Source organism: Chroicocephalus ridibundus, chromosome 8 (genome assembly GCF_963924245.1).
Source record: "Chroicocephalus ridibundus chromosome 8, bChrRid1.1, whole genome shotgun sequence".
Classification (NCBI taxonomy): domain Eukaryota; kingdom Metazoa; phylum Chordata; class Aves; order Charadriiformes; family Laridae; genus Chroicocephalus; species Chroicocephalus ridibundus.
Window position 1 is genome coordinate 1,836,524 of NC_086291.1, and position 22,577 is coordinate 1,859,100.

General features: G+C 51.3%; 1 protein-coding gene across 1 annotated transcript; it reads left to right on the forward strand.

The window, feature by feature from the left end:
• Positions 1–323: 323 nt before the first annotated feature.
• GNG12 (G protein subunit gamma 12) lies at positions 324–21,430 on the forward strand. The gene is made up of 5 exons (XM_063344986.1): positions 324–404; positions 8,381–8,438; positions 9,043–9,142; positions 19,361–19,477; positions 20,381–21,430. The coding sequence occupies exons 4-5, from the start codon at positions 19,382–19,384 to the stop codon at positions 20,504–20,506; spliced, it is 222 nt and encodes a 73-aa protein (XP_063201056.1). The 5' UTR covers positions 324–404; positions 8,381–8,438; positions 9,043–9,142; positions 19,361–19,381; the 3' UTR covers positions 20,507–21,430.
• Positions 21,431–22,577: the final 1,147 nt, after the last annotated feature.

The following is a 22,577-nucleotide window of genomic DNA, read 5'->3' on the forward strand; positions in this document are numbered from 1 at the left end:
AATTCCTGTGATAAATTCCTCCATAAACTCCCTGACACAACGGAGCGCAGCTTGCGTCGTTATGACGCCAAGTCAGCAAAAAAAAAATTCCATTATAACTTTTTTTTTAAAAAAAAAAAGGAGGAAAAAGCCATTTTCTAACGTTAAAGCGGATTTCTGATGAGCTGGGACAGCGGCGGGGTGGGGTCGTCGGGATCATTGACAGATATCTTGATTTAAGGATGCTCCAGGCTCCGCCCACTTCCCCTTAGGCTCCGCCCACCCCCGCCAGGCCCCGCCCCTACCCGGAGGGGAGGGGCCTGGCGGGGATGGGCGGGGCGAATGCCGGCGGTGGGCGGGGCCAAGCCGCCCCCTCCGGTCGCCCGTGGAGACGGGCTGAGGGCGGAGGACGGGAGCGGCGGGCGGTGAGTGCCGGGCCCCGGGCGGGCCTGGACGGGGAATGGGCACCGGGCCGGGGGTCTCCGCTGTCTGGGGTGGGCTACGAGGAGTCGGAGGGGCAGAGGGAGGCGACAGCCCTGCTCTTCCGGCGTGTTGGACGCCCCCCCCCCCACCGTGGGGTTGGGCCCCCCATGGTGGGGCTGGGCCTGGCGGGACGGGCTGGGCCCGCGCGGTCCGCGGGCGGTTTTTAGGTGGTTTTGGGTGGGTTTTTTTTGGTTTTATTTCCCGTTGCTAGCTTTCCCGAGGAGTAGTCCCGGCCGGAGTCAGTGCGCAGCTTTGCTGCGGTTCAACAAGTTGCGTGCCGGCTCCGGAAAAGGGACGAAATCTCCTCAATTATGTAAAAAGAATAGTAATAATCACAATAAAATAGGCCTTTCTCGTGGAGACAGGGTCGGTGCGGCAGCCTCCATCCGTCCAGCCCTTCTCTGTGGCAGTGATGGATGCGCAGGGCTGGGAGCACACAGATAAAGCCTTTAAACTTTTAAAAGCCTTTAAACTTTTAAACTCAGTTAAGGTTTTAACCTTGTTTTTGGCGTTCCCCGCCGGCAGGCGATGGGCTCTGCTCGGCCCCTCAGCTCCACCGAGGAAGTTTCCCATGTGCGAGGAGTTGTGGGATTAGTGTGGGAAGGAGTTTAATTAGTGGTGAGCGTCATTATTCAAGGAGGTTTCATGTTGATACTGGGAAGATTACACACCCTGTTGCCGTAATAAGTTTACTTTAGCAACTTTTAAATGGCAATATTCTATTCCAAGCTTAAATTCTTTACTTTTGGGGGAGGGAAAAGAAGTATCTGGGGTGCCTATTGTTGTATATTGTGTTTTTAGCTGTCGGGAAGGGGGACCCACGCTCAGCCCACCCATCTCCTTCCCCCCTCGGTGCTGGGGGACGCACCGGGGTCTCGTCACCGCTGGAGGAAGGACAGCAGGACCCGTGTCGACATGTGGCTTTTAGCTGGGGGGGGAGGAATTTGTCACAGCAGAGGTGATGGGGACAGTCACCGGGGTTACCGCAAGGCAGGGGAGGGCTCGGGAAGCCAGGCTGAATATGGAGGAAGTGGGACCTCGTTAGTTCTGACGAGCAGGAAACAATTTGATTAGTGTGGCATATCAAATTGGATTCACAGTAATTTGTCAGGCGATTAGCCAGCATTTCTATTGACTTAGAGCTAATAGCATCAGTGACAAGTTACTTGTTTGCATTTATCTTGCTTGTAAATTGGTTTAGAAATAAAATTCAGTGAGTAAATAGCGAGTACTGGACAGCAGTAGCATTTTACGCTACTCTGGTAGCACTAAATGAGATTGAGGGATTAGTATGCAGTTAATGACTTCTCAATCCCGTATTTCATCCTTGCGTTGAACGTATTGCAGTCATTGAGGATATCTTTAATCAAGCACTAAAGCGGCAAATAAACTCTGGAGGAGAACAATGGATGGGGTCTCGGGCTGTGGCCAAGCTCGCTTGTGTAATTGCCCAGCTGATGGGACCACCTTAGCTTAAAAATTAAGGTCTCCTGCTCTTTGGAGAAGTTTCTGAGCGCTCCTGACCAGCAGGCACTGCTGGTCAGAACCAGCATCTCTCGCTGGCATCATACTTTAATGCAAATATCGAGTTGTGCTGTAGGTTTCAGATACTCCTTTTGTTTCAGATATATATCTCTGTGGCTATGTAATAACTCTGTTTATGAATACTGGAAATTCTTAATTTCTTAGGCTCTGTTCCTCAACAGACTCAGTAAGTTTGAGGCAGATTCATGAGAAGCTCTCTATGGTGAGGTCTGGGATGCAGACAGCAGCATGGTGGGGGCTCCACAGTCCCTTTAAGTGTTGCTGAAATGCGGAGAGTGTTGTGGAAGATGCACAACAGCTCGGTGGGGTGGGAATGTGCTTCCTTCCCAGGCTCAGCTCCCCGAATGCCACCACATCATCCTTTGATGAGGCTCTGTTGCAAAAGCAAATTCAAATTACTGCAGCATGTCGTGGTACAGCTCCGTACATCCTCACCCTCAGCCCTTTTGCTTTGTCCCCTATGCCGGAGCAGAGGTTACTGCAGGAGCCGGCTTCGTGGGGACGGAGAGGAGCACTTTCCAGCCTTTAGTTAGCATGGGAAACACCACTGCACCCATGGCCAAGCTATGGAGCGGTGTTCCTGGGAGGACTGTGTTGCTGCTGATTCATCTGCGCTTCCAAAGACTATAGGAATGGGTAGGGCTCGTGGGACTCGTATTCCAATACGGAAATGCCCTTGTCATGCTGAGGTAGGAATTGGTAGCGAAACTTTCCTTAGCTTTAATGGAAGCGGAAAGCAAGTTCCCCAGATTTTGAAAGTAGTTGTGGACTTGCTGTTTCTTGGGAAACTGAAGCTGCAGATGTTTGATGGCTCTCGGGATTTGCTCCACATTAATCACTGCTGGAATTGCGCAGCTATTTTCTGAATTTTGCAATATTACACAACTAAGCCTCATTTTTTCTGAACCTGAATGTTCATCCCACATTCAACACTGTGGCCTCTTCTGAAATCACATTTTCTGCTCTCAGCAATAACCTACAGAGGAATGTGGAAGGGAGGGAGAAGAGAAAATACTGATGTTGTGAGTAAAAAGCTTTCACTCTGTGTTTTGCAAGGATTAATGAGAAGTAGCAGAAAGAGCAGAGATAGTGACAGAAGTCCTCACAGTGACTGAGGATTCTCCGTGGGGTTTTTTGGAGGTAGGCAGAAGCAGGAAGGAGGGGGAGCGATGGGGGTAGCTGCTGGTGGTGGGGCTACATCTGTACCCTGGAGGGGCAGCTTGGAGGATCTGGCATTCCTATTTGTCGCGATGTATCACTCGTTATTGCAGAGCAGCTTGATCCCCTTCCAACTGTGTGTCCATGGGGAGGAGAAGGTCCTTAAAATGGAGACCTGGGGTACAGTGCACCCCATGTCCATGAGCTCCAGGCCACCCCGGGCAGCGCAGCCTGCCAGCGGGGGCGTTTCGTAGCTCTGAGATGTTCAGGGACACCGTCCAGTGTATATTTTTAGTTGCGTTCCTTTGAGTATTTGGTAAAGCAGGCAATGTGTTTATAGTCAGCTTCCTGTGTCCGTATCAGCATCTTGGCATGTGATGGAGTTGGAAAGTGAAGAAAAAAAAAAAAAAAGAAAAAAAAGTAGCGTTGTAAGGATTATTTGTACTGCGGGATGCGGGCTTTGGGGTGCTGCGGGTCCCGAGCCCTGCATCAGGCGTGGTGGCCCATGTTGGCTCTTGTGGGCTCCGCAGGGACTTGTGCATCAGCTCGGGGTTGTCTCCTTTTTTAAACAGCTCAACTTGAAGGAGGAACCAGGTTTGCTCTTGCATTTGTTTACACCATTTTTCTTCCCATCCCTTCTCCCATGTGTTTACAAACCGGCCGTAGAGGGACAGGGCACCCTCTGAAACATTTTGGGTTTGGACATACGCGTGACGCGAGCTCTGTCACTTCCCTCCAGTGCTCCGACACACGGTGTCTGCTCACAGCCCTCTGGCGGCATGCCGATAGCGATCCCCCAGTGCTGACTTTCCCAAGAAAAGCCCATCCGTGTCCTGGTGGGAAGGGATCAGCCCGGTTCCCGGCCCGGGCTGCACTGGCAGCGGCACAGGCTGGTGCTGGCGGTGCTCTGTTGAATCAGCCCTTCGCTGTTCCTGACCTCTCCTTGTGCGGAGGCAGTTGGAGCACACAGGGAAGATTTTGCCTGATTTTGGTCTCTAAATGACGGTTATCTTTGCGCAATGACAGTTATCCTTGTGCAAAAACTCCCCCAGCAAGGTGCTGATATTCAGAATAACTCCTTTCCCGTGCTGGGACAATTCAAAAGCTGACACTCCACGCACATGGGAGCGAGTGGCTGTGTTATTCGTAGGGTGTGTGTAGGATTAACTGTGGGGAAGAGAAAAAGTTTTCTGGTGCTTTAAGCTGAGGAGAGCAAAAAAAAAAAAAACAAACCCTCCTTCCCAGTTTTGGTTGTGCTCAGGTAACGCCATGGGACCCAGCGCTGCCCTTCGGCTGCCGTAGCGGGGAAGGGTAAGGGAAGGTGCGGGATGTTCTCTTGAGGGGATGTCGTCAGAAAGGGAAAATATGGGCTGAGAACCGGGGAAAGCCGTGGTGGTGGTGGAAGCTGGTGCTGCGGGTCCGGCTGGAGAGCTCTGGAGCCGGGACTCGGGGTGACGGCAGGGTGTAACGGTGGCCCTGCGGAGGAGAGGGCTTATTTGGCTAGAAACAGGCGTTCTAATTGCATATAAATGTCAGCTTTAATTTAAAATTTATTGTAATGGAGGAATTTTGTCTCCACAAACGCCTTTCCTGTGCTGTCTGTCCCTAATTGGAGATGTTTAGGTTTCTGTCCTCTGTTGTTAGGTCTTTGGGCTTAAATTTTCTCAGCAACTGATGCAGTCTGCAGTTCCGAGGGACTTGATGTATCTGTGTGTACCTTTTCAGTTAATGAAAGAAAAAACGTTTCTTCTCCATGTCGTTAATCATCTCAATGAATACCCAGAGTATTTCCAGAAGAAAGTTTCCTTTCCATTTTTAAAAACAAAATCCAGCAGATACCAAAGGCATTTATGCTATTTCTTGTGTGCTGCCATGTCACAGTGAGGCACAAGAAATTCTGTCCCAGGGTGGTTCGTCATAGTTTGCATTAGAAAAACAAAATTCTTGTGAAGGATCCTGTGCCGTGATATGGCACGAATTTCTATATGTTTTCAAAATCTACCTCTAATGATCTTCCTCTCCCTTGTTGAACCCGCTTTTCAGTTGTCCTTATTAAATGCCGCCAGCACAGCTGGCAAGAAGTTTTCCTCTCTGGAAAGCGACACCATTGTAGGAAATCCTTGAGGGGAACGTAAACCAACCTGAAATTTGAATTTGCAGTTTGTAGCAGTTCTGCAGAAGCCCGGGAAGCTTTTGCTTCTGAATAAAAATAATTCCGAAAGCCATCTCCAACTTCGTTCACCAGGAAAAGGGTCTGTCTGTGCTGTGGAGGAAGAAGTTAAGCAAATGCAACAAAAAGCCTCAGAAATGAGAGATTAAACGGAAAGAGGTGGTTATTTTCTTTAGTGAAAAGCCATGATCTTTCAGCCAAACTCTTGTTTTCCTGTGTCATCTTACTCTTGTAAGGAAGGTGTTATGTTCTCCCGTTGCTTGGTTTTGCAGCTGTCTGGAGCGTGTGTGTTAAACCACTGGGGTCCCTGCCCTAAAAATGTAAAAGTTGGTGCTGTTGTAAGTAAAATACTTTGTTTTGTCGGTTGTTGCTGTGAATAAGATTGAGCAGATCCCCGGATACATTTTCAGTTGTATTTTCTAGATTCAAGCCAAAAAAAGAAGTCAGGTTTTTTGGTCTAAGCTTGGAGCTGGGATAAACAGAAAGTGTCACTGATGGGTTTGGGAGACGGATCATCTTCTTCCCAGCCGAATCTGCTTTATGTTTCTGTAAAACTTCCAAGGGATTCGCCCTGCGAAGCCAGCTTGCTACATCCAGCTGGAGCTGGCTGCTCTGGGACCCGTTTTGCAGCCGTATTTCCTCATTTCTCTCTCCCACATGCCCTTCCCTGATTTATTCCTTCCTGAGGATGGCCTGACCCCTGAAGGCTGACACTCCAGCTATGCAGCACGGAGAGTTTCGGAGGGGGAGCATTACACCGGCCTCAAACTATGCTAGCCGTGTTGGGTTTGTGGGTTTTTATGACTAATTTGATAGGAGCTTTGATTAGGCAGGAATATTGAGTCTTTATAGCTCTAGGGCGGAAAGTGGCCCCTATGAGCCCTGTTTATTTTTTACATGCATTTAAAGATTGTTCTGACCTCCATCAGGAAGCAGAAGTCAAGAGATTAAATTTTTTCTTACTTTTCCTTAACGATTTTCAGGGGGTGTGACCGGAGTGAGAACTTGCACAGATAAGCAAAGCAGAAGCTTTTCCACTAAAACTCGGTATTTTCGCACAGTACAGCTGCCACACGTATGTGACGGAGGGTGACGCGCTGCATTTATTTTTATTTCCTCGCCGTATGTGAAAAGCCCGAGCCTTGGCACTGGGACAGCAAGGGCTGGCTGCGAGCAGGCAGTCTCTTTTCCAATGCAATTTATTTTCCTACTCCGTACAATGATTTTTAACAGCAGCTATTAAAATTTGGATGCCATTTCCAACACGGGAAGCGGTGTGTGATTTATGAAGGGGCCGCTGCCCGTGCTGCCAGCCCACGGCAGGCGGCATCTCTCTGCCTTGATGAGGACCATCCCTTGGGAACGCTCTGGGCTGGTTTTCCCCTTGTTTCCTTGGAATGGGGGAACTGGATTGCTCGGGCTCCTCCGGCCCCATCGTTGCTGCCTGGGGAGGGCTGGGGGCTGCGTGCTGCAAAAAGCCCCTTTGCCAAAGCCTGTCGTGGCCGCTCTGTGCTACCAGCCAAAAGGCAACAGCCACTTGCCCCTACCCTCAGCATCACTCGGGGTTTAGTGTGCCAGGAACTGGCTCTGCATTTCATGCATAGCAGGGCTGGGAAATCTCGTAGCTAATTGCGTTATTGGGCCGGTTAGTGAGCGGCGCCGGGGCTCTGCGCCAGAGCTCCGCTGGCCGGTTGGCAAACGCGGGTTGTTTTTCTTCCAAAAAGTGTCAGTGGCGATTCTGGATCCTGCCGTGCCCTGGTTAATGAGTTCGCTGTGCCCCAGCTGCTTTGCCAGTTTAGTTAACGCCCGGTGCGTATAACCCGTGTTTCGCACAAATTTGACAGTGGGTGTCTCTACAGGGATACAGAAGTATATAAACACGCATTATAAATTACAGGGAAGGTTAACAGAGCAATTACCAGTCAACGTTAGATTATTAGTTGCTGGTTTAGAACTTTACGTGTGTATTTGCACACCCATGTGTGTTTTGCACTGAATGTGCTCGCCCTTAGGCTTCATGCAACAGCAAAGCAATGCGAATAAAAAGAAAGACAACTTTATTCGTAAATAAAGTCCCCCCTCTAGCTATCACAGAGGGCCTGTCACCTTGTGGGTTTTAGCATTTTATCCATAGCATCAAGGCAGCCAACTTGGTTTGTGTTGGTATTGCAGAGAGATGTTTTTAAACAAATGAACCTTTGTGTTCTTCAGTCGCTGGTTTCTGTTCTTCGCGGTGCTGAGTCGTGCATAGCAGGCGCCCACTACAATTCGTGATCAAAACTCTTAGAAAATTGCTGCCCTCATTGAGTTGTCGTTGTTTTATAGTTTTCGTTTAAAATTAGCGTTTAATACAGTGAAAGTTTGAGAAGGGTGTTAAATACAGCGTGCCCCGGATTTGCCAGTCTTCCAACAGTGAGCAGTATCTGGTGCAGGAATGTGGACGTTTTAGGATTGATCAAATTCCAGGATTTTTTTCTGGGTGTGTATAGGCCTCTGCAGGCAACGTGGGCTCTCGGGTTTGTTTCTCCTGTGGTTTTAAGTGCAGCTGCCAGAATACATCAATGGAGCCTTATAGTTCAGAGGAGTCTACAGGAGGCAAAGTGCCTGCACAGGCTACGCTGGCACTTAATGTAAACCTGCTCAGGGCTTTACCCCGAGTGGTTTAACTCGTTTTAAAGCCAGTAGCTTTTCTAACAGCTGCCTCTAAACCTCATCTGCCGTAGGTCTGGCTGGGATCTCTCAGCCTCGGGAGTGTGGGCTTCAAGAGGAGCCGGTGTGGCAATGAGGAGTCAAAAAGGATGCAGAAAGTTGTTGGCTTCACGTCTGGGAGGTGGCCAGAGGGAACTGGCCACCCATAGCCATGTCCTCGGGAAGGGAAATAGGGGAGCTGGCTGTAAGAAAGGTTTGGGGTAGATTTTTCAGTGAGGCTAATCTCAAAATATTATAGTTTTTGTGGCTAGAATTGTGGCACGAGTGCTAATGCTTCTTAGCTTTGGCTTTCTTGCACTATGAAGTACTTAAAATTTTTATTTTACTCTGTTTCAGGACCATTACACCGATAAAATCAAAGCAAGCTGGACAGGTAGCAAGACTGCCTATGTAGGTGAGTTTCCAGTACACGCTTGTTCCTTTCTTTCATGCAAAGTATAAAGCAGCATGACAGGTCCCAAAGCCCAGTGGTTTTAATTTTGTTCTGGAGTGGAACAAATACAAAATACTCGGCCGCTTTATGGAGGAGGGGCCACAAGGACGGCATGGGTTGCGTGCCGGCAGCTCGGTGCAGCACTGGCTGCTGCCTGCTCTCTGAGGCATTAGCAGCAGTGGCTCCTGACACTCGTTCACCTCTCTTTTGGCTACCTCACTGCCTTCCCATTGGATACTGGGGGGCAGAAACGCTGTTGGGAATGGGCTGCTTCTCCCACGAAAATTAGGGCTTTCCTTGTTTACTACAGCAGTTAGCGAGGGGCAGTGTGGAAGTTTTCATAATTCCTGTATTTGCTGTGTTATGTGTATTTTGTTTGACTATCTCAGAATGCAAATTCCTCTTCCTGTATTTGCCCCTTCCTTACAATAGGTACTTTGATAAATTCGTGTAACCAAGAAGCTTGTGAAATACTTTGCACCCTGTTAGTGAGCTTGAGCTCTGAACCATGGAGCTCCTCACAGAGCATCTCCCACCAGCGTCCTCGGCTTTATCTCTCTTTCAGACTAAAGAATTTGCTGAAGGTCACGTAACCTGAGGCCAAGCTGGATCTCGTGACTCCCAGGCTGGTGCTTTAATCAAGGACCGCTCCTGCTTTACATGCTGTAAGATGAACTGATTTTGATACGACTAAATCTCTCTTTGCAAATGTCTGTTTGTAGTTTGTCTATGTCTTTTTCTGGTGTGAGTTAGCTGGGTAGTGCCCTGTGGGGAGAAACAGGGCTCTTCTGTGGGGAAACTGCACCGCAGTTGATTGGGGACAGGTTGTCTTCACTAATGACTTCAGGCCGGTGTCTTTAAAACAATACTGCTCAGATGTTTTTTCAAAGTAACCTTGATCTAGAAGTCAGTTTTCATGGCTTTCGTTTGTACTAAAGATACAAAAAGTTAAGTCAGAAAAAATGCAGAGGAAAACAAAAGCGGGTTTTTCTGCTACTTGTTTCCCAACAAGTAAATTGGGTTTGGCAGAATCACATGGATGGAGGCTGACTTTGAAAATCAAACGTAGCTGTAGCCCAGTTTTGATCAGCAGGATGGTACTGGGATAACTTGTGCAGTGGAGGTTATGAAGGAACACGTCCTTAATTAAATACCCATAACACTAAATCCATTTGAAGATCTTAGAAGTTGTCTGTTTTCTTTCATTTCACATTATTTGGGATTTTTATGTTTTAAAAAGACTAATTCAGACACCGGCAGCATTGTTCATAATTTAAAAAAAGATCTCAACTGTAAAATCTCTAAATATTCTCAAGTGTAAATTCTCTGAAGAAGCAAACGTCACAAACTGGTCTCCCGCACTTTAAGCAGCTTTTATTCTCCATGTGCACCGAGGGGCCGCTCGCCTCTGGGGAAAGGAGGCGTATCAGATGGGAGTAGAGTTTGTTGTACTGTATATTTTCTGCTGTAAAAGTGGTTTTGAAATCTGCTAATGTATACTGTAATCCAAATGAGAGGCAAACCGACTGAGCAGAGCTGAGCGCGCCGGTCTCCCGCTTGCACCTCGCTTTTGTACCGCTGACATGTAAAACCCCGTCTCTGTGTTTGCTTGAGGCTCACGTCGTATGTAAGATCTGTGCTTGCGCAGGCTGTAGAAAAGACTGAGCGACTTTTGTGCAAAACAGAAGCTTCTGTGCCCAGCAAAACAGAAGTTGGGTTTTGTGGGGTGCCTGACTTTCCCTGATCCCTTCAGCGATGGGGCTGTGCAGGGTCTGCATCCCAAAGCATCCACGTCCTTCGCCAAAAGCGCTGTGCGCAGGTGGTGCAGCTGCCAGATGCTTCGGCTTTTCTCTGTGCCTGGTAATAGTGTCATCCTTGAGCATGCAAAGGAGTTGGTTTCATTTGGGAAGGATCTTGTTTTCTTTTACCAAACCCGAACTTCTTCTAGGGTGTACAAAATATTTGTGCCGCGATTGTAAATCTTGCGTGATAACTATTTAAAAGTCAAGTCCTTCTCACCTGGCCAGGAACCAGCTAGCCATCGCTGTTGCCACTGCTACTGAGAGTTTGGTTCATGGTAGCTGTGGAGGCAGGAGTAGAAACCTTCCCCTGGCCACCGGTGCCCAGTGATGGCAGCTGGTGCAGGCACCACATCTGGATCTCCAGCCGTGCCGCTGAAAGCTATCCAGGGAGATCAAGGGAGCGGGGGGCTGCCCGCAGCTCCTGTGGTACCCCCAGACCTGGGGGGAGCTTGTGGGCAACCACGGCCGCTGTTTTCCCCAGGAAGTTTGCATCGCGGGCGCTGCGTTCAGTACTGCAAAGTGCACGCGTGTCTCTGAGTCCTGGTAAGCTCTGGCGTTATCGCACCACCTCGTCTCTCCTTTTGTCGGGTGTGGTTTAAGTATCATAAAGAGAGAAATGCGTCTCTAATCCCTATTTCATTTTACTAATCAATTCTCTTTTCTTGCTGAAGGCAGGGCTCCGATGTTTTCCTGTTAACCAGGTTTTATTTTCCATTCTATTTATTAGCATAGCAGCAGGAAAAGATTTCAGTGGCAGCATTTCCCTCCGCCGGGCGTCTCACCGTGGTTTCCACTGGGTGTCAGCACGGCCCCGCGCTGGCACCGGGGCAGCAGGAGCTCTGCCAGCCGCCCTGGGCTTTCCCTTCGGCTGCACCCACCGCTGGAAAAACCAGGTTGGGTGCATAACCAGAGCAAGGTTCTGGCTGAGGTGCAGCTTTGCCATGCTGGGATCACCCTGCGCAGGCGCGAGAGGGGCTGTTTCGCTGGAGGGACTGTTTCCTTCCCCGAGCAGAGCAACCGGTTGGAGCAGGAGGAGTGTCGAATGTGCCCTGCTCCTTCCATTGCTCTCTAATTAGGGTTTCATCTGGGACAGTTTCTGGAAGATCAGTGTGGATAACTTTTTAGGATTTCCTTTGAAGGTGTGGATGTGTTAAAGAGTGCTCCCGGAGAAGGGCAGGAATCGGTACGGGCTCGACTGTATCTGTCTGGTGCAATAGATCAGGGCTCCTCACCCCGCGCTTCCTCCACACCGACCCTTCCACTCTCTTTTCCGCACTCCGCACACATCCTGGCTTCCCAGTTATCAAACCCTGGGGCCTGCTGCCTGTCCTGACAACCCGGGGCACCTCCTTCGGGCGTTGCAACTCTGTGTGGTCAATGCTGGGGGAGAAGCAGCACCCCCAAAGATCATTTGGGTTTCAGGTGGGCAGAGGCATCCCCTGGATGCACCTTGCTGCCATCGGTGCCTCTCCCACCCTCCCCCTGGGTCACCCCCACAAAAAGCCTGTGCTGGGCCCCGCTGTGCAGCAAAGAGAAGATGGTGTTGGGGAAGGGGCCTGGGGATCCCCCACCCGCCCTGTGTGGGAGGAGAGGAGCAGCCGGAGCCCTGCGCTGGGATGCTCGACCTCGGCACGGTCTCACAGCCGGCCGTGGGAGCCAGCAGCCCCTTCGCCGGGTGATGGTGGGAAGGTGCTGCTGCGTGCCAGGGCGTGCAGGATCCTGGGGGCATGCGTTGGAGCCCGCTGGGACGCCAAATGCTTGCAGCAAATGCCATCCCCCTCCAGGCCTGCTCCAGTGCAGAGGAGAGCGGTTTGGCTGAAGGTAGTCCTGGGCGCTTTGAGATTCCTCCAGCAGATTCTTCCCTCGGGGACTTAAACATTGAAAGAATCAAGGCTGTGAAATATCACCCTGACAGAGACTTTTTGACGCTTGCGTGCAACCATGTTTCTGTGTGCTGACAATACCTGGTTATGATGAAAAGCTGGCCATGAGCCGGCAACATGTGCTGGCAGCCCAGAACCCCCCCCGCAGCCTGGGCTGCATCCCCAGCAGCGTGGGCAGCAGGGCGAGGGGGGGATTCTGCCCCTCTGCTCCGCTCTGGGAGACCCCCCTGCAGCGCTGCCTCCAGCCCTGGGGCACCAACAGCAGAAGGACACGGAGCTGTTGGAGCGGGGCCAGAGGAGGCCCCGGAGCTGCTGGGAGGGCTGGAGCCCCTCTGCTGGGAGGACAGGCTGAGAGAGCTGGGGGGGTTCAGCCTGGAGAAGAGAAGGCTCCGGGGAGACCTTCCAGCCCCTGCCAGGCCCTAAAGAGGCTCCGGGAAAGCTGGGGAGGGACTCTGGAGCAGGGAGGGGAGCCATGGGACGAGGGGCAACAATTTTAAACTGAGAGAGAGGAGATTTAGATGAGATATCAGGAAGAAACTTTTTACTGTGAGGGTGTTGACACACTGGCCCAGGTTGCCCAGAGAGGTGGGAGATGCCCCATCCCTGGAAACCTTCCAGGTCAGGTTGGAGGGGGCTTTGAGGAACCTGATGTAGTTGAAGGTGTCCCTGCCCAGGGCAGGGGGTAGCACTGGGTGGGCCTATAAAGGTGCCTTTCAACCCAAACCATTCTATGATTCTGCGCTACAATGCACCCTCAGAATATAGAGTTGGTTGTTTCTGCACCCAGCCACAGCATTTAATGCCAGTGTCAGGCCTCTTGGCTTGGACTCGGAGAGTTTTTAGGTTCTGCAAGTCGTAACAAACCTGCTCCCGAGCAGCCATGTCTGCCCCGTAGGAAAACCAACAACCAGCATTCAAGTCCCGACCAGCCGCCAGCCTTCACGTTCCCACACAGGCGCCTGGGAAAGCGGCACGTGCGGAACCGCTCGTAGCGCCCGGAGAACCCGTGGAAACCTTACCCTGGAACACTCCACAGCCTGGTGCTTGTAATGGTGGTGCTCATAGCCCACAGCCATCCCAGCTTCTGGAGAGGGGCTCTGGCATCACCCCCTCCTTACATGGCCCCTCCAGGGGCCATTGCACCTCCTCCCTGCTTCAACGAGGACTGACCTTGACTAGGCAGTGTTAGGTTTATGGTTGGACTCAATGGTCTTAAAGGTCTTTTCCAGCTTAGGTGGTTCTCTGACTGTAGCTGCTGGTTCCTCTCCATGCTGCTTGCAGTCCCTCTTCCACTCGCTGCCTTCTTGCTCCTCCCCACAAACACATTGTCCAGCTTAACCAGGCGGGGGGAGAAGGAGGGGCTTGCCTCTTGTGGTGCCTGTTCACCCTGAAGCAGACTGATGCCTGGCTGCGTGGTGCGGGGAGGTGGCTCCTTGGAAGGCCTACCAGGTAAGTGCCAAGGTGGGAAAGAGGTGCTGCTCACCATCAGGAGCGGGACGGAGTCTTTGCATGGGGCAGAGGTGCTGCAAAGCGCTGCCTCATGCGGGGGGTCACCCCACCCAGGACCGGGCAATCAGCCCCAGGTGGCATCTGTGCCCTGGGCAATGGCACGACTCGGCCTCGGGGGGAGCGGGGAGCTTTATAGAGCAAAACCAACCATAAAAATGCCACCCTCCTGTCCAACAAATCTACTCTCTGTATTTTCAGAAGGAAAATTACTGACTTTAGAGATCATAGAATGGTTTGGGCTGGAAGGGACGTTAAAGGCCACCCAGTGGCACCCCCTGCCCTGGGCAGGGACACCTCCCACCAGCCCGGGTTGCTCCAAGCCCCGTCCAACCTGGCCTTGAACCCCTCCAGGGATGGGGCAGCCACAGCTTCTCTGGGCAACCTGGGCCAGGGGCTCACCACCTTCGTTGTAAAAACCTACTCAAATAGCTCAAAAATCTACGGATTTGAGTTATTCAACTTAAGAGCTATTCTACTGCAAAAGAAATAGTACGAAGATACCCTTTTGAACCTTTATTCGGCTGCTGACGAGGTTTCAGAGCTGCAGTTTGAGCTGACTTTACCTAACTGGAGTGAACTGGGAGCTGTTGGCGAGGCAGAGCTGCTGGGCCGTGCCCGGGTGTACTTTAGCAGGGATGATTTAATTACATTTCTCTCGGCAGGTGGTTCGTAAATCCTGGATCTAAAAGAGTAAAAAACAGATATATTGGTGTTTAATTATCCCGGCTGCCTACCTGCTGAGGCTGCCGCTCCCAGCGCCCGCTGCACTGTAACCTCGTTACCTAAAGTCTGCAGAAAGAAATAGGGCAAGGCCTTGAAAAATAGGGGTTTTCTAGGGAAGGAGGGCAGCTCCACCTGTTTGTAGGTGTTTCTGGTGTTATTTATAAGAAAGGAGAAAAACACAAGTGTGCGAAGGGCGCTGGAAGTGTCACGTGTTTTGCTCTTAGTGGTTGAACCTTTGCAGGGCAACGTGCGGCTGGTGGGCATCCTCTTTTAAACAAGCCCAAGTCCTCATTTTTTTGTGCAAAAAAGGTGTTTTCCCCAAAGGATGAGCTAAGCCTTCCCCTTGGCATATTTGCTCCATGCGTTTGTTGCCTCTGCTGTTAATGACAGAGCCCGAACCCCGCGCGTGCCTGGGGAGGGCCGTCACCGGCAGCCTCCCTGCCTCCCTCCCGCCGTCATTAGCACTGTGCCCATAACCATTCCTTTCACTTCTGATGACTTTCAGACGGAGCAGGGGGAGGGATGAACAGTGACAAGTGGCATGGGGTGGGGACGAGCGCGCGGTGGTGTGTGCCGCGGTGTCCCGTGGGCTGGACGTCGGTGGGTCCTGGCGGGGTTCATGCTGCTGCGATGGAAACTCTTCTTCCAGTTGTCCCTCTCGCCGCACCTTCTGCTCCTCCAGGCTCCTTGCCTTGAGACGGGCAAAGCTGCTCCATGTGCTTGGGACTGGAAATAAAGAAAGATCGTCCCAGCTCACTCGAGAAACACAGTGGCCTTGCAGGTGGGGGGACCGAAGGGCAGGGTTGTGGGGTGGGGCGAACCTGCGAGGCCCTCGCTAGCCAACGTGAAACATGGACACAAAAACTTGCTTGTTTTACTAGACCAGCCAGCACAGCTGGAAAAACCATACCCGATCCGCTCTCAAACGTAGCTGGTGGTGGTTTCTTTCTGCAGCAAGGCTTTGCCTTGGGCACGGGGGCCGGAGAAGGCCGTTGGTGGGACTGATCATTTTGTCCCTTTTTAGGTTGTGAGTCAGAGACAAGTGTGAGCTGCAGCCGTGCTGGTGGCCGCTCTGGGGCTGGGGAATCTGCCATCGTCCTCCTCAGGTCTGGCAAGCCCTGGTTCGGCGTTGCCATTTGCAGGGGACCGGGGGTTGTCACTCACTGTGTGCTCCTACAGCCACCGGGAACCCCGGCTTACCTCCTGCCTACAGCGGCAGATCACACCACATCAGCTGGAAAACTCCTTGGATCTTTTTTATTGTTCTGTTAAGTACAGCGTGAATAGTCGTGACTGTGTGTGCTGGGGGATAGGAGAGGTCCCGAGGAGAAAAGAGTTGGCCTCTCCGTGTCTTTGCTTTCAGCTCGGGGCTGCCCACTGAGCGTTGAAGGCTCGTTCCCTAGAAATTGGAGCGGTGCCCTCCCCAACTGAGTGGTCTTTTCTTTAGAGAGTGACTTAATTCTCCTGGGAAACACCCTGGAGACATCCCTATCCCAGAAAACCCTGCCCCGGGCTCCAACACCCCAAGTTCTGCAGAACCGTGTGCGCCACCAATGTAAATCTGCAGAGTTTTCTGCAGTTTGGTGCTGTCGTCTGAAATCAAGAGTACCCCATGAGAGATCCCGCGGCTCGAGATGGCTGCGGCAGCTCGTTAATAGGGGAGGTTGCCAGGGACTCGGAGGGAAAACAGTATTATTGGGTGATGACCTAGTTGTTTGTAAATCTCTCCGTAGAAGAGATTTAGTAATCTTAGGAGGACTATTAAAGTAGTGCTGCTTATGTTTGTTTGAAGATGAGGAAACGCAGCAATTTAATTTTCAAATGTTATGGTTTGGGGTTGTTGTTTTTGGTTTGTTTTTTTTTTTTTTTTCAAACATCTAATTTATTAACAAAGCTACCCAGCTGGGAAAATAAGCACCGAAACTTTCCTAACGAGGTCATTCGTGCAGGATGGGAAGGGACTCCAGAGAAACTCAAACCTCTCCCGTGGCAAAAGGGGGTTTTGGGGCTGTGGCTTGAGTTGGGGAAGGGAAGGCTGAGCAAAGTCAGCCTTGGCTTGCCCCAGCCAAATGGGAGGAGAACAGGTTATCTTTTAATTTTGCAGTAACTGGGTTTTTAACCTTATGTCTTTTTTTTTTTTTTTTTAAAAAAAAAGTACTAGAATTGGGGGAATCAGCAAATGCTGGACTATCTTACTTCTCGGAGATGTATGCATTGCTTTGTGAAAATTAATTGCTTTGGGTTGGGTTTCTTTTCGCACTGTAGTTTTTCAATACAGTAAGTGAAAACTGCAGGGTTGGGAATGAAAGTTTGGGCTCAGTTTGTAGTGGATCCGTGCTTTCGTGTCTGTGTGAAACAGCTCCCTGTTATTCCAGAAATTATTATTTTAAAGCACTCCCAGCCAGTTTGCAACACACCAGCAGAGTTCATTACCGAACTCGGCAGCTGCATTTATCAGCTCTGACAGCCCATGTTGGAGGTTCTTGGTTGGAATTCTCATTTTTCGGGAATGCCTGAGCCTGTCAGGTGTGGGGAAGCTTTTGCTGCTGTGACCATCATCTACGGGTCCTTCTGGGCAATGTGGCAGCGAAGCCGTTGGGTTTGGTGCCCCTGTGCCTGTCCCACAAGTCACTCGGCCACCTCCACCCCAGGGGCCTGCGGAGGTTCTGGCCAGGTGCCCTCTGGAGCTGGTGAGGAGGAGGAGGCAGGGAGAGCAGGGTGAATGTGTGCTCTGATCCTGTGGGTCTTCTGATTTCTCACTGTATTCTTTGCAGAGTAGATTTCCCGAAGTAGCCAATAGTCTCAGATCTATTTTCTTAATGACACTACCTAAACATGAGAAATCCCTTTTAAATCCCTCTTCTACCGTTTCAGTTCCGCGTAGCCAGGACGCTGTTTTGTATTTGCACGTCTCCCACTTGGTGCCTGTGGACTCGCTCTCCATCCAGAGCAGGGTATTTCCTCAACTGCTGCTGGTGCAGGAGGTCTTCTTCTAGAAATGACAGTCCTGTTGCAAGAACGTTCCCTTTAGGGCCTGGAAGGGGCTGGAAGGTCTCCCCGGAGCCTTCTCTTCTCCAGGCTGAACCCCCCCAGCTCTCTCAGCCTGTCCTCCCAGCAGAGGGGCTCCAGCCCTCCCAGCAGCTCCGGGGCCTCCTCTGGCCCCGCTCCAACAGCTCCGTGTCCTTCTGCTGTTGGTGCCCCAGGGCTGGAGGCAGCGCTGCAGGGGGGTCTCCCAGAGCGGAGCAGAGGGGCAGAATCCCCCCCTCTCCCTGCTGCCCACGCTGCTGGGGATGCAGCCCAGGCTGCAGGGGGTTTCTGGGCTGACAGCGCACTTTGCTGGCTTATGTGGAGCTTCTTATCCAACAAAGAGCAGCAGAAGCCGGCCGTGAGCTGCAAAGCATGAAATACCAGTCAGCACGTCACTTGCAGCACTTCTCACCAGTAGGTCGCATGGTTGCAGAGGACCCTGAGCACGCTTGGTGCCCTGGGAACGAGGATCAGTAGGTTGATAGAACAGAAAACGTTGAGGATGCCGTGGGGGATGCTTGCTGCTGGGTCCATGCGATTCTGGGCCAGCAGAAAGCACTGCGGGTGTCCAAGCTGCTGTCGGATGGAATCGGGGGGTGTGTGGCAGTGATTTGTGGTGTCCCACATCTGCCGTGAGTGCACTTGGCTGTGTTGGCCTGACACGTACTGGGAGTGAACTCCAAACCCAGGGCTGGTCTCTGCTCGATGGAGAGAATAATTTTGAAAACCTGGGTCCTGCTGAGCAGCCTGGAAATGACGGCATATGCCGAAATGGGGACTGGGTACAAAATAACGCTGTTCCCAGTGAGCTGGGCAGGCGGGAGCGCCGGCCGGCAAAACAGCACTGGCACCCAGGCCAAGGCAAGAGAAACCTGAAGCCTCGAGGAAAGGCTGAACGCGGCGCCCGGAAAGGTCAGATGTAGCTGCATTGGACTCGAGTCCCTGCAATGCAATAAATGATTTAAGCGCAGCACCACGGAGCCAATTATTCCCGTGGACGTGTGGAAGGCGAAGGGCAGGGTTTGTGACAGTCCTGGTAGAGATGGCGTGCGAGGATTGGCACAGAAAGGACAGTTTCACTGGCAGGACTGTCCTAAACCAGCTGCTCTTTGAACTCTGGGGTACCTGAATAATTTAGCAATAAGCTCTTTGCTGCTGTGATGCAAATAGGGATATTTTATTGAAGGCAATGCTGCAGGGTCCTCAGCCCTTCCCTGCTCCTGCTGCTCCGTGCACGGGTCATTCCCCTGCAGCAGAGGTGGGTGCTGAGGTGCAGCCCATGGGATGGGGAATGGCCAGGGATGATGGGACACGTGGCAGGAAGGGAGTTGCAGGGAGACGGGGCACAGGCAGAGGGACAGGTCGTGGTGGTCTGACGCACCAGGGTGGGCTCGAGCATGCCGTATGAGTTACGTATAGGTGAAGAAGCTGAGGGACCACCGTGAGGTTAAAAGACCTCCAAATCCCGAGCGATGTAAATGCAAGCGGAGTGCTGATTTACAGAGAATCATAAAATAATTTGGATTGGAAGGGACCTTAAAGGACATCTAGTCGTACCCCCCTGCCCTGGGCAGGGACACCTCCCACTAGACCACGTTGCTCCAAGCCCCGTCCAACCTGGCCTTGAACCCCTCCAGGGATGGAGGTGGACACTCTCCGCTTGGGAAAAGCACGAGTTGATAAACCCATGTCGCCCATTAACACCGGGACGAGGGAAGCCGTGGGATGCACAGGAGCTCAGTGGGGTTTTTCTGGAGGGTGTTTTGGTTGCAAAGCGTCGTTTGCTGAGCTGCTGCTCCGCTGGCAACTCCTGTTGTGCAAAATAATAATATTTTTAAAAAAGCACTTTTTGCAGAGTGTCGCGGTTGCCTCTGTGTAAAAGCCGTTGGACGTGCTGTGCGACCTTCTGGAAAACTAACCTCGCTGTCTTTCAAAACAGAGCTTCGCCGCGTCTCTGAAGATGTCTGGGAAAACAGCTAGCACCACCAACAACATAGCCCAGGCCCGAAGGACTGTCCAGCAGCTAAGAATAGAAGCCTCAATAGAAAGAATAAAGGTGAGAGCGCATTCATTTTCCCCCCTCCTTTTTTTCCCTTCTTTTTCCCCCTTCCAGCCGCAGGGCGATAAGATAACGGAGTGTGTGTGTGCCCACGGTTCTGTGTTTTCCCCATCTCGACGCGTGACATTTACATTTCAGCCCCACAAACCTGAATAAAGCTAATTCTGGTCACCGCTTACCAGCCCTATCCTCAGGTAGCTCGGTGCTTCCCGGGCTCGTGGGAGAACCAAAGCCAAAATACGAAGTGCAAATCAAAGAAGGCCGGTGTGAGTTTCCAGTTTCGTGCATATTGTGTGATTTTTGTTCCATCCTTTGACTGGCTGAGTGCTGAGTCTGCAAGGAGGTGAATGTGGAGAGACATTATAAAGAAGAAGGTAGTGGGAAGTGGATTCCTTTAGATAGAAGAGAAACCAAGCTCGTTTCCAGCTGGCAGGGGTAGGGTATCGGCTGTGCTGGCAGTACTGCCCCCCGGGTTTGGCTGCCCGGCCCTGCAGAAGGGCAGCCGAGCAGACGCCCAGGTTCACCGGGCAGCGATGCCCTCCATCAGAGGACACTTCTCCATACGGTCCCCATCTATAGATGAGAAGTTCCTCGTTACGAACCGGCTGTGTTATTTTGAACCTGTTTATTTTCAGGCTTCTGTAGAAGCCGTGTGGGAGCCGAGCGTCACTTTACCGGGTGTCACAAGCAGAGACGCGGGCTCCGTCCTTTTCTCCCCCTGCAGATGAAGCCAGAGCGAGCCCAGGACAGCAGGAGATGGGCCCCCAGAGAGCGTGTCGGTCTCTCGGGTCCCACGCGGGGACTTTGTACCCATCAGCAGCTCTCAGCACGTTTGATCGTGTTACCAGCCATGGGGAAACACCATTTTATGGCTGGTTTTTTTCTTCCGTGTCTATCCAGGTGTCGAAAGCATCGGCAGACCTAATGCTCTACTGTGAAGAACACGCCAAGAAAGATCCCTTGCTAATGGGCATACCCGCTTCTGAGAACCCTTTCAAGGACAAGAAAACCTGTATTTTATTGTAGGAGAGCGGCAGCTCCTCCGCAGCCCCCCGGGCAGCGCCGGCGGGCGAGCAGGCAAATCCTCTCTAAGGTACCGGCTCCTCACTGTGCAAGAGCGGCCGCTCTTTTACCAAGCGTGTAAACGGTTTCTTCAGCTTTCTAAAGCGTTTCTTCTCTTCCCTACCTTTATTTGGAGGTTTCCACCCGAATTCGCTTCTTTCTTGTCCAAGGGAATGGGGTCCGTGTCTCCTCGTCCCCGGGATGGGGGACCCGGCGTCACTTTGCAAGTTAAACGAGACCAAAGTTGCCTGAGCTTTGCTGACAGAGCAGAGGCAAAAAACCTGATTGAACGCCACTGGTTTTACATTTTTGTTAAATTATGTGTGCGGGGAGGGGGGTATAGCTGTGTTGGTAGCGCAGGTTTCTGCACAGGCGCGTTTCGAAGTGCGTTTTCTGGCAAAAACTACCTTCAAAAACGCTCCCGGGAGCCCTGCCTGCAGCCCGCCTTACGCTGGCCTCTCTTGACAGAGGGTTTTTAAGTGTAAAACGCCAGGTGTCACGAATCAGAGATCCGCGGATCGATCTTCTGGCTTTTTAAGAGGAGCTGAAAAAGCAGGATCTTCAGCTTCGGTTCTGCTTCTCGACATTTTCATCTCTAATTATTAAAAATCAGTGTTAGCATTAAAAAAAACCAAAACCCTGTCAAAAGAATCAAAGGCCGCAGGCGCGTACTGCCCGGGCTTCGATGGGTCCGTCACTCCAAGTCCCAGTTACAGTTTGTGCAGGGAGTCGGGATTTGGCTCTTTTTTAAAATTCATTTTTTAAGGGGAAAAATGCCAAATTATATCCAGATTGTGGTTACGCGGATAAAATTGGAGGGCCTTTCCATCAAGTAAGTGATTTTATATATATATATATATATACGTAATAAAAAAGTCTTTCTCTGTGTGCGTGTGTGTGTATATACACATAAAAACCCCACCTTTAATAGTATATTTATACAAACAGTGCATATTAACAGAAAACTTTGAAGGGATTGAAAATACTATAGACTCCAGCTGGCTGCAAACGTCTTTCCCTGGAGCCGGTGGTTCAGAGGCTGAAGTTGCGATCCGCCACGACTGTGTGTTCTGTAATAGTATTTACAGAATTTATTAACCACTTGTAATTTACTGTCTTACGTTGCATATTTGTCATTTCTATATTAAATTATATACACGCTATTGATATATATTGAGAAAGTATATATTTGTTTAACAAGCCTCTTTGACAAGCCGTTCAAAAATCGACAGATGAGACTGACAGAAAGTTGTACTGCTGGTTATTATTTTTATAATTAGAGTATTTTTCTAGTGACAATTTAAAAAGCAATAATGTGGATCTGCACTGATATTTATTTTTTTTTTTGTCTGCGTTTGTGTCTTATCGTTTTATACCACATCTTGTTAAAAATTGGCTGGGGTATGCCGGGCTGGAACTGTGCAGAGAGCTCCGGCTGTGCTCGGAAGCGTGCGGGCAGGTACGTGGGGCGCGGGGAGGGTAAATTGCCTGGATTGTCTTCTCCTCCCACGCTGCTGTCCCCACAGCAACCTGCAGTTTGGTTTTGTTAGAGCTGTGGGGCACTGGTCGGTGATCCAGCTGTGGGGCGCTGGTCGGTGATCCAGCTGTGGGGCGCTGGTCGGTGATGCAGCTGCTGGGTGCTGGTTGGTGATCCAGATGTTGGTCACTGGTCGGTGATCCAGCTTTGGGGCGCTGGTGGGTGTTCCAGCTGTGCAACACTGGTCGGTGATCCAGCTGTGGGGTGCTGGTCGGTGATCCAACTGTTGGTCACCGGTTGGTGATCCAGCTGTGGGGCGCTGGTATGCTGGTCGGTGATCCAGCTGTTGGTCACCAGTCAGTGATCCAGCTGTGGGGCGCTGGTTGGTGATCCAGCTGTTGGTCACCAGTCGGTGATCCACCTGTGGGGCACTGGTATGCTGGTCGGTGATCCAGCTGTGGGGCACTGGTCAGTGATCCAGCTGTTGGGTGCTGGTATGCTGGTTAGTGATCCAGATGTTGGTCACTGGTTGGATCCAGCTGTGGGGCACTGGTCGCT

Coding starts and splice junctions, on each gene's coding strand:
- GNG12 (XM_063344986.1), top strand. CDS start 19,382: ATGTCTGGGAAAACAGCTAGCACCACCAACAACATAGCCCAGGCCCGA. Junction 19,478..20,380: donor CCTCAATAGAAAGAATAAAG/GTGAGAGCGCAT, acceptor GTGTCTATCCAG/GTGTCGAAAGCATCGGCAGA.